The sequence below is a fragment of the Oncorhynchus mykiss genome, chromosome 12 (genome assembly GCF_013265735.2).
Source record: "Oncorhynchus mykiss isolate Arlee chromosome 12, USDA_OmykA_1.1, whole genome shotgun sequence".
In the NCBI taxonomy this organism is placed as follows: Eukaryota; Metazoa; Chordata; class Actinopteri; order Salmoniformes; family Salmonidae; genus Oncorhynchus; species Oncorhynchus mykiss.
The window spans coordinates 101898665-101909301 of NC_048576.1; the positions used below are offsets into that span (position 1 = coordinate 101898665).

The 10637-nt window shown below is 40.5% G+C and overlaps 2 protein-coding genes across 5 annotated transcripts in view; one reads left to right on the top strand and one right to left on the bottom strand.

The window, feature by feature from the left end:
• Positions 1-10637, top strand: part of LOC110539186 (NLR family CARD domain-containing protein 3-like) — an 808883-nt gene that overhangs the window by 228256 nt on the left and 569990 nt on the right. The window lies entirely within an intron of this gene.
• The window catches only part of LOC110516333 (NLR family CARD domain-containing protein 3-like), a 191360-nt gene that overhangs the window by 135553 nt on the left and 45170 nt on the right, over positions 1-10637 (bottom strand). Inside the window, exons 1-6 of one of the 4 annotated variants that reach the window (XM_036939591.1) lie at positions 6212-6650; positions 5653-5796; positions 3471-3587; positions 3167-3251; positions 2809-3037; positions 662-2436 (exon numbers count right to left, since the gene is read on the bottom strand). In XM_036939591.1, coding sequence (XP_036795486.1) covers positions 662-2436; positions 2809-3037; positions 3167-3251; positions 3471-3587; positions 5653-5780 — 2334 coding nt within the window. In that variant the 5' untranslated portion in view covers positions 5781-5796; positions 6212-6650. Of the gene's footprint in view, positions 1-661; positions 2437-2808; positions 3038-3166; positions 3252-3470; positions 3588-5652; positions 5797-6211; positions 6895-10637 lie in introns of those variants that run through there. The other 3 variants (XM_036939592.1, XM_036939590.1, XM_036939593.1) reach the window with 3 other exon arrangements.

The following is a 10637-nucleotide window of genomic DNA, read 5'->3' on the forward strand; positions in this document are numbered from 1 at the left end:
TGAGACTGCTAAAGAAACACTTGAGTGGGAAAAATGTAAATGTCTTGGAATGGTCAAGTCAAAGCACAATCCAATTGAGAATCTGTGGAGCCCATCCAACTTGAAGGAGCTGGAGCAGTTTTGCCTTGAAAAATGGTCAAACATCCCAGTGGCTAAATATGTCAATAAATATGGTGTGGACTATGTGTGTCTGGTAAATACATGTGGATCTGGTGAACAGTTATCACTTGTTGACCATTTACAGGAATACTGACCTCAGAGTCTCCAGTTTACAGTGGGGATTCCCCAGTCCAGCAGAGAGCAGCTTCACTCCTGAATCCTTCAGGTCATTGTTACTCAGGTCCAGCTCTCTCAGATGTGAGGGGTTTGACTCCAGAGCTGAGACCAGAGAAGCACAGCCTTCCTCTGTGACTCCACAGCCTGACAGCCTGACAAAGAGATCATCATGACTTCACAAACACACTGCTAATTTAATGAGTATTGTAGTAGGACAATGGCAGATGCATTTGGTTAATTATCCAAAACAACATATAGATTCATTATAGATGCATTTATTCAATATGTTATTCAATATAATATTATACACATGTTAGAATACATATTTTTCTATAAACTGAATATTTCTTCCTGATGATTAGTTCTTATATGTCATTTTATTTACTCACAGAGCAGCTCTGGAGACTTTGACCACTCGCAGCAGCCTCAGAAGACCTTCCTCTGATCTGGAGTATTTCTTCAGGTCAAACACATCCAGCTCCTTTTCTGAAGTCAGCAACACAAAGACCAGAGCTGACCACTGTGCAGGTGACAGTTTGGCTCTAGAGAGACTTCCTGAGCTCAGGTAGCTTTGGATCTCCTCCACTAGAGACTGGTCATTCAGTTCATTCAGACAGTGGAACAGATTGATGCTCCTCTCTGGAGAGGGATTCTCCCTGATCTTCTTCTTAATGTACTTGACTGTTTCTACATGGCTCTGTGAGCTGCTTCTGGTCTTTGTCAGTAGACCTTGTAAGTACTTCTGATTGGACTCCAGTGAGAGGCCCAGAAGGAAGCGGAGGAAAAGGTCCAGGTTTCCCGTCTCACTTTGTAAGGCTTTATCCACAGCACTCTTGTAGACAGTAACTTCAGGCTTGTCACTTGTTTGCGATTTGGCCATTAGATTCTCATTGTTGTTGATGAATGAGAGGAACACATATACAGCAGCCAGAAACTCCTGAATGCTCAGATGAACAAAGCAGTACACCTTGTCCTGGTACAGCACACATTCCTCTTTAAAGAGCTGTGTGCACAATCCTGAGTACACTGAGGCTTCATTGACATCAATGCCAGCCTCCTTCAGGTCTCCTTCATAGAAAATCAGATTGCCCTTCACAAGCTGTTGAAAAGCCAGTTTTCCCAGTGACAGAATGCTCTCTTTATTCCAGTGTGGACCTGTCTCTTCTTTCCCAAGATACTTTTCATTCTTCTGTTTGGTATGAAACACCACAAGGTGTGTGTACATCTCAGTCAGAGTCTTGGGCATCTCTTCTCTCTTATGTTTCAGCATGTGCTCAAGGACTGTTGCAGAAATCCAACAGAAGACTGGAATGTGGCACATGATGTGGAGGCTCCTTGATGTCTTTATGTGTGAGATGATTCTGCTTGCCAGGTCCTCATCACTGAATCTCTTCCTGAAGTACTCCTCCTTCTGTGGGTCATTGAACCCTCGTACCTCTGTCACCTGTTCAACACACCCTGAAGGGATCTTATTGGCTGCTGCAGGTCGGGTAGTTATCCAGAGGAGAGCAGAGGGAAGCAGATTTCCCTTGATGAGATTTGTCAGCAGAACATCCACTGAGGTTGACTCTGTGACGTCACAACATATCTTGTTCTTCTGGAAGTCTAGGGGCAGTCGGCACTCATCCAGACCATCAAAGATTAACAGAACTTTGTACTTGTCGTAGTTGGAGATTCTTGATTGTTTGGTTTCCATTGAGAAGTGATTAAGAAGTTCAATGAAAGTGTGTTTGTCCCCTTTCATCAAATTCAGCTCCCGAAAAGGGAATGAAAATACAAATTGGACATCCTGATTTGCTTTTCCTTCAGCCCAGTCCAGAATGAACTTCTGCACAGAGACTGTTTTTCCAATGCCAGCGACTCCCTTTGTCAGCACAGTTCTGATAAGTTTGTCTTGTCCAGTTAAGGGTTTGAAGATGTCGTTACATTTGATTGCAGTCTCTGGTCTTGCTTGTTTCCTGGTTGTTGTCTCAATCTGTCTCAGCTCATGTTCATTATTGACCTCTCCTGTTCCACCCTCTGTGATGTAGAGCTCTGTGTAGATCTTATTGAGAAGTGTTGGGTTTCCTTGTTTAGCGATCCCCTCAAATACACATTGAAACTTCTTCTTTAGATTAGATTTGAGTTCACGGTGACAAATCACAGCAGGCTCATCTGAATCTAGAAATAACACAGAGGATATTAATATTACATCTGTTTTAATACCTACAGTATTGTAGGACTGTTATAAAGTTGTACATTATAATAATTTATTATCTTAACTGACTGTATAAATGTGTAAATGTTTTCATAATGCATTACAGACTGGTGTGACTGATTACATTATTATTGGTATTATTGATGGTATAATTAATGTTGTCTCTCTCTAAATGAATCAACACAACACATCCCTGCTGCTACTTGATGAGGTCACTAGGTGTTATGTTAAGGCTGCTACAATATCATTGAGTTACACAGCTACTTTAGCTGTACTTTAGCTACATCTTTTAAATGTTATAAAACATAATTCAACATGAGGCAGACAGATCTTACATTTCTCCAGTGTGTCAGCAAGCTCCTTCTGGTTCATTTTCCTCAGGACGTGCAGTGTGATCTTCAGAGCCCCCTCTCTGGCATTGCTCTCCTGCTTCTCATCTTCAGCGTCCACCACTTCCTTATCCTGCTTCTGACTCTCAAAGCCTTCTGGGAGTTCTGGACTAAGAATCCTCTTGAACATCTTCAGCTCGTTCTTCACAAATGTCATAATATTCTCTTCAAGCATCTGAAATAAATAAAGTAAATAAGTTAAGCAAGAGAATAAATGCTTTCTCATTAACACATTAATGTATGATTGACAGATCAACTTTGCTTGAGGTAAACAAAAACAAATGTACATAACAGGACCACATACACTGAATATGGAGGCCAGGTGAGTTTGATGACTCTGGGAAGACTGACCACTGAGAATCTCTGACTCTGATCTCTCCTGTTGGTTTCTGTGGACAAAACATGAGATTACATCTCCTCATCCAGGGAGTACACACACACACACACACACACACACACACACACAGGGAGGGAATGTTGTGTTTGTTTATTATTGTTTTAGGACCATGAAAATGGACAAAATGATTAGCCTATGGATTATGAAGAGGAGAAATGACTAGAGACAGTGTTGTTTAACTCACTGACCATGACCCATAAGTTCTTCTTACCTTTGTTCAGTAGAAAAGTCTCCCTTTCTAAAGTGTATAGGATAGTCCATAGACTTGTCACTCTTCATGGACACACAGCTGGGTACAGGGAAGGCTGGTCTCTCCTGCTTGATTGGACTTCAACACAACAGAGACAAACATTACATCTCTCATCTACTCTGAGCTCAGAGAAACATAAGAGTTTCATTCCAAAAAGCTATATATTCATGTTCAGAAATGTTCATAAATTAGCTTTTATTGTTTAAAGAAGTTATGTTTATGTTAAGTTATGTATTTTTGCTAAATGAGATGGCACCAATGAGGAGATGGCACGTGGGTACCTGCTTCTATAAACCAATGAGGAGATGCAGCGCGATCTGAGTCACAAATAGAACTGACTTCTAGACGCTCGTTGGCGCGCGAGCAGTGTGTCATTTTTAATAACGAAATTCAATTTGCGTCGCGAGCGTTGTAGTCAGTCTGTCAGCCCCGCTAAAAGGCTGGTGTCGTTACTCTGCCTTCTCCGGGGGATGTTGAGGTAAATTTACTAACCAGGAGGGTTGAATGATGTAATTTATTGGAGGGCTGGAAGACGCACTCTCGAGGTTGTTTACTCACAATATCAGATATTAAGATGATTTTTATAATGAATGTATACTGAGGTTGAGGTTCTGACTAGTGATTATTTACCTGGGATTCAATACCTGCTATTTAACACTAACACCTGTCTACTACTGCTCTAGTCACTTGTTTTTGCAATAATAAATACAAAAACACTAAAATGCTGAGACAGGTTTTGATTAACAAAATAATCTAAATGCTATTTAGTACCATAATGGTATTTACTAACGTAATATTATTACTAAAACAGTTTCTAAAATAATTAAGGTTAAGGTTAATGCTAAATAGGTGATACGTAGGGTTAGATGCTGATGTAAGAAGGGCTTTATAAATACATTTGATTGATTGTTAGGTTTAGGGATTTAAAGGTAAAAAACAGTATGGGTTTATAGCTCTCTTGCTCCTCCCTGTGGCCTTCTGTAGGTACTACATAACTAATTCACGACACCTGCTAGGCTCATAATCTGAGGTAGCAACTGTGTCAGATCTACAAATCAATTAGATAGACCTGTCCATTTGTTTTCTAACTCAGTGAAACTGCGCAGCATTCACTCAATTCGATGCCTACGAACGAACATTTCGATGCATTTCAAATTACCCAGCAGCCATTTAGAAACAACAAAAAGTGTTATTTCTTAATTAAAAAATGTCTTCTGGCTGTTTAAATTGGCCACGCCTTGAAAAAGAGGACAGGGACATACGTTTTGGTTAGGTGGTATACTGTATACTCAGACACTTCCTAACCTCCTATAAAGGGTTCTATATATATTCTATATATACTGTATACTCAGACACTTCCTAACCTCCTATAAAGGGTTCTATATATATTCTATATATACTGTATACTCAGACACTTCCTAACCTCCTATAAAGGGTTCTATATATATTCTATATATACTGTATACTCAGACACTTCCTAACCTCCTATAAAGGGTTCTATATATACTGTATACTCAGACACTTCCTAACCTCCTATAAAGGGATCTATATATATATTCTATATATACTGTATACTCAGACACTTCCTAACCTCCTATATTGGGTTCTATATATATTCTATATATACTGTATACTCAGACACTTCCTAACCTCCTATAAAGGGTTCTATATATACTGTATACTCAGACACTTCCTAACCTCCTATAAAGGGTTCTATATATATTCTATATATACTGTATACTCAGACAGTAAAAACAACAAGGTTATGCATGCCAACATATTAGGCAATAATTAAGAGTAGGCTAAATGATTGTGTCATGCTAAAATTCCAGTGTGTGTGTGTGTTTGCTGGTGAGACATCCACATATCACAGTCAAATATACAGGATACAAACATTTCATTCTAGCTATATAGCGTTTTGCAAAACAAAAATTCATACACAAAAATCGATGAATTAAAATCTGAAAACAACAATATTTTACAGACACATGAAGGTTCCCATAAACAATAATGTCTAATGCAAAATAACAAAAAACATTGTGGATAAAACGTTTTAGAAACAAACTATAATGTGAAAAAAATGTGGATATAACGTTTTAGAAATAAAATCTTTAATAATTCTTAAACAATATTGTCATCTCACCTCTTAGTTTTGGTATCATGTTCCCCTGAAAGACTCATTTTAGAGGCAGGGTCCCCCTCCTCTCTCTCCCCAGAGAGACTCATTTTAGAGGCAGGGCCCCCCTCCTCTCTCTCCCCAGAGAGACTCATTTTAGAGAACTGTCCCCTAAACAGAGATCCAACATGTTGGTTGTGGTTAACACAGTGACAACTAAACAGAGATCCAACATGTTGGTTGTGGTTAACACAGTGACAACTAAACAGAGATCCAACATGTTGGTTGTGGTTAACACAGTGAGAACTAAACAGAGATCCAACATGTTGGTTGTGGTTAACACAGTGACAACTAAACAGATCCAACATGTTCCCTAACTTGACTACACCCAGTTAGCTATATGAACAACATGTTATAATGTGACTTGACTACACCCAGTTAGCGCCATTTTGTATAATTGAACTGTCACGTAGCTGGTGAAATGGACTGTTACATCTGAGTGTTTTACTGTCAGACACTAAACTAAAATAACACCATACATTTAATGTCTCTACACACTTTACAAAATCACTGGTAGGATCCTTACCTTGTAGCCTGAATTCACAACCAGAACATGTCAAGTCATTGAGATATTTTCTGTTGTGCTGAGGAAGAAACCTTGGGAACAGTTTATTCACCTCCCCAATGTCAAGAACCTGTGTGTCATTTTAGTTACTGATTCACTTTGTATTCAAGCCATGGGTTTACACAATCGCTGTGTAGCTACTGCTTTCCTGCAGTCAGATTACCTAGTGACCTCGAAGATGGAATGTTATTCATATTTTTTATAATTAATAAACATTAATTGTTTTTTAAGGCCGAAAATCCGGTGTTTCTCGGCCAAATGGTTTTGTTATATTGGGATGCAACTCAACATTTAATACATTTCAACTCCATATCTGACATGGTACAGGTGTCTTCTTTCTTTAAGCCCAGAACCATGTGTTTGTGGTGATACCTTTGTCTCAAAGTAGATTTGTTTAATTAAGACTTCAACAAACACTGTGTGACCCTGATTCAGACCACTGCATTTCAAGGTTAATCATTAATAACAACACTGTATTGACAACTAGCTGTCTCCAGGACCAGTGATTCAAGTCAGAGTTTCTGTCCTAAAGTGGCACCCTATTCCCAATAGAGTACACTACTTTGAACAGAGCTCTATGACACCCTATTCCCTACATAGTGCACTACTTTAGACCAGAGCTCCATAACACCCTATTCCCTACATACTGTAGTGCACTACTTTAGACCAGAGATTTATAACACCCTATTCCCTACATACTGTAGTACACTGCTTTTGTCCAGAGCTCTATAACACACTAATCCCTAAATACTGTAGTGCACTACTTTAGACCAGAGCTCTATAACACCCTATTCCCTAAAGAGTGCACTACTTTTGACCAGAGCTCTATAACACCCTATTCCCTACATACTGTAGAGCACTACTTTAGACCAGAGCTCTATAACACCCTATTCCCTACATAGTGCACTACTTTGACCAGAGCTCTATAACACCCTATTCCCTACATAGTGCACTACTTTGACCAGAGCTCTATAACACCCTATTCCCTACATAGTACACTACTTTGAACAGAGCTCTATAACACCCTATTCCTTACATACTTGTCACGGCCGATGCTGGTAGCAGACTAAGGTGCAGCGTGGTGAGCGTACATTTGTCGTACAAATGTCACCAACAAAACAACAAATGAAAAACAACCGTGAAGCTTACAGGGCAAAGAGCCACTAACAAAGTTAACTTCCCACTCTGAAAGGAGGGAAAAGTATGGTTCCCAATCAGAGACAACAATAGACAGCTGTCCCTGATTGAGAACCATACCCAGCCAAAACATAGAAATAAAGAAACATAGAAAACAAAACATAGAATGCCCACCCCACATCACACCCTGACCTAACCAATTAGAGACATAAAAAAGGATGACTGAGTGTTATCCAGTCTTCTCTCTCTCTCTCTCTCTGCCACAATGATGGGATTGTTTTGTGACCATGAATGTAAGATTGACAAACTAACAAAACAGTTTATTTGTCTTCCCCTAGTGGTAGGTTGTGATAATGTCTGTAGTATCTCCCTGTCTCTCTTCGCTCCTCTCTCCGTCTCCACACTCCCCTATCTCTCACAAACATAGACTCTGACCTGTCCAATGAGCCAAACTGGTTAAAGAATCCCTCTCTCTCTCTCTCTCTCTCTCTCTCTCTCTCTCTCTCTCTCTCTCTCTCTCCTCTCTCTCTCTCTCCTCTCTCTCGCTCTCTATCCAGCCCTCTCTCTCCCCCACCATCTCTCTCTCTCTTTCTCTCTCACTCTCTCTCCCCTCTCTCTCGCTCTCTATCCAGCCCTCTCTCTCCCCCACCATCTCTCTCTCTCTCTCTCTCTCTCTCTCTCTCTCTCTCTCTCTCTCTCTCTCTCTCTATCTCGTTCCCCCCCTCTCTCTCTCTCTCTCTCTCTCTCTCCTCTCTCTCTCCCCTCTCTCTCGCTCTCTCTCCCCTCTCTCTCGCTCTCTATCCAGCCCTCTCTCTCCCCCACCATCTCTCTCACTCTCTCTCTCTCTCTATCTCGTCCCCCCCCCCCCCCCCCCCCCCCCCTCTCTCTCTCTCTCTGTCAATTCAATTCAATTCAATTCAATTCAAGGGCTTTATTGGCATGGGAAACATGTGTTAACATTTCCAAAGCAAGTGAGGTAGATAATATATAAAGTGGATATATAAAGTGAAATAAACAATAAAAATGAACAGTAAACATTACACATACAGAAGTTTCAAAACAATAAAGACATTACAAATGTCATATTATATATATACAGTGTTTTAACAATGTACAAATGGTTAAAGGACACACGATAAAATAAATAAGCATAAATATGGGTTGTATTTACAATGGTGTTTGTTCTTCACTGGCTGCCCTTCTCGTGGCAACAGGTCACACATCTTGCTGCTGTGATGGCACACTGTGGAATTTCACCCAGTAGATATGGGAGTTTATCAAAATTGGATTTGTTTTCAAATTCATTGTGGATCTGTGTAATCTGAGTGAAATATGTCTTTCTAATATGGTCATACATTGGGCAGGAGGTTAGGAAGTGCAGCTCAGTTTCCACCTCATTTTGTGAGCAGTGAGCACATAGCCTGTCTTCTCTTGAGAGCCATGTCTGCCTACGGCGGCCTTTCTCAATAGCAAGGCTATGCTCACTAAGTCTGTACATAGTCAAAGCTTTCCTTAATTTTGGGTCAGTCACAGTGGTCAGGTTTTCTGCCGCTGTGTACTCTCTGTGTAGGGCCAAATAGCATTCTAGTTTGCTATGTTTTTTTTGTTAATTCTTTCCAATGTGTCAAGTAATTATCTTTTAGTTTTCTCATTATTTGGTTGGGTCTAATTGTGCTGCTGTCCTGGGGCTCTGTAGGGTGTGTTTGTGAACAGAGCCCCAGGACCAGCTTGCTTAGGGGACTCTTCTCCAGGTTCAGCTCTCTGTAGGTGATGGCTTTGTTATGGAAGGTTTGGGAATCGCTTCCTTTGAGGTGGTTATAGAATGTAATGTCTCTTTTCTGGATTTTGATAATTAGTGGGTATCGGCCTAATTCTGCTCTGCATGCATTATTTGGTGTTCTACGTTGTACAGAGAGGATATTTTTGCATAATTCTGCGTGCATAGTCTCAATTTGGTGTTTGTCCCATTTTGTGAAGTCTTGGTTGGTGAGCGGACCACACACCTCACAACCATAAAGGGCAATGGGCTCTATGACTGATTCAAGTATTTTTTTAGCCAAATCCTAATTGGTATGTTGAAATGTATGTTCCTTTTGATGGCATAGATTGCCCTTCTTGCCTTGTCTCTCAGATCGTTCACAGCTTTGTGGAAGTTACCTGTGGCGCTGATGTTTAGGCCAAGGTATGTATAGTTTTTTGTGTGCTCTAGGGCAACAGTGTCTAGGTGGAATTTGTATTTGTGGTCCTGGTGACTGGACCTTTTTTGGAACACCATTATTTTGGTCTTACTGAGATTTACTGTCAGGGCCCAGGTCTGACAGAATCTGTGCATATGATCTAGGTGCTAGATCTAGGTGCTAGACATTTGACTTCGGATTCTAGTAGGGTGAGGCCGGGTGCTGCAGACTTTTCTAGTACCCGCGCCAATTCGTTGATATATATGTTGAAGAGGGTGGGGCTTAAGCTGCATCCCTGTCTCACCCCACGACCCTGTGTGAAGAAATGTGTGTGTTTTTTGCCAATTTTAACCGCACACTTGTTGTTTGTGTACATGGATTTTATAATGTCGTATGTTTTACCCCCAACACCACTTTCCATCAGTTTGTATAGCAGACTCTCATGCCAAATTGAGTCGAAGGCTTTTTTGAAATCAACAAAGCATGAGAAGACTTTGCCTTTGTTTTGGTTTGTTTGGTTGTCAATTAGGGTGTGCAGGGTGAATACATGGTCTGTTGTACAGTAATTTGGTAAAAAGCCAATTTGACATTTGCTCAGTACATTGTTTTCATTGAGGAAGTGTACGAGTCTGCTGTTAATGATAATGCAGAGGATTTTCCCAAGGTTATTGTTGATGCATATTCCACGGTAGTTATTGGGGTCAAATTTGTCTCCACTTTTGTGGATTGGGGTGATCAGTCCTTGGTTCCAAATATTGGGGAAGATGCCAGAGCTAAGGATGATGTTAAAGAGTTTTAGTATAGCCAATTGGAATTTGTTATCTGTATATTCGATCATTTCATTGAGGATACCATCAACACCACAGTATATTCTTCGTGTTGTTGTTTGTTTTGTGTTTTCCAACCCTAACCGTAACACCAACCCAACCCTAACCCTAACACCAACCAAACCGTAATCCAACACTAACCCTAACCCAACTCTATCCTTAACCCTAACCCAATCCTAACCCTAACCCTAGATTCAACCCAACCCTATGCACAACCCTAACTCTATCCCTAACCCAACCCAACCC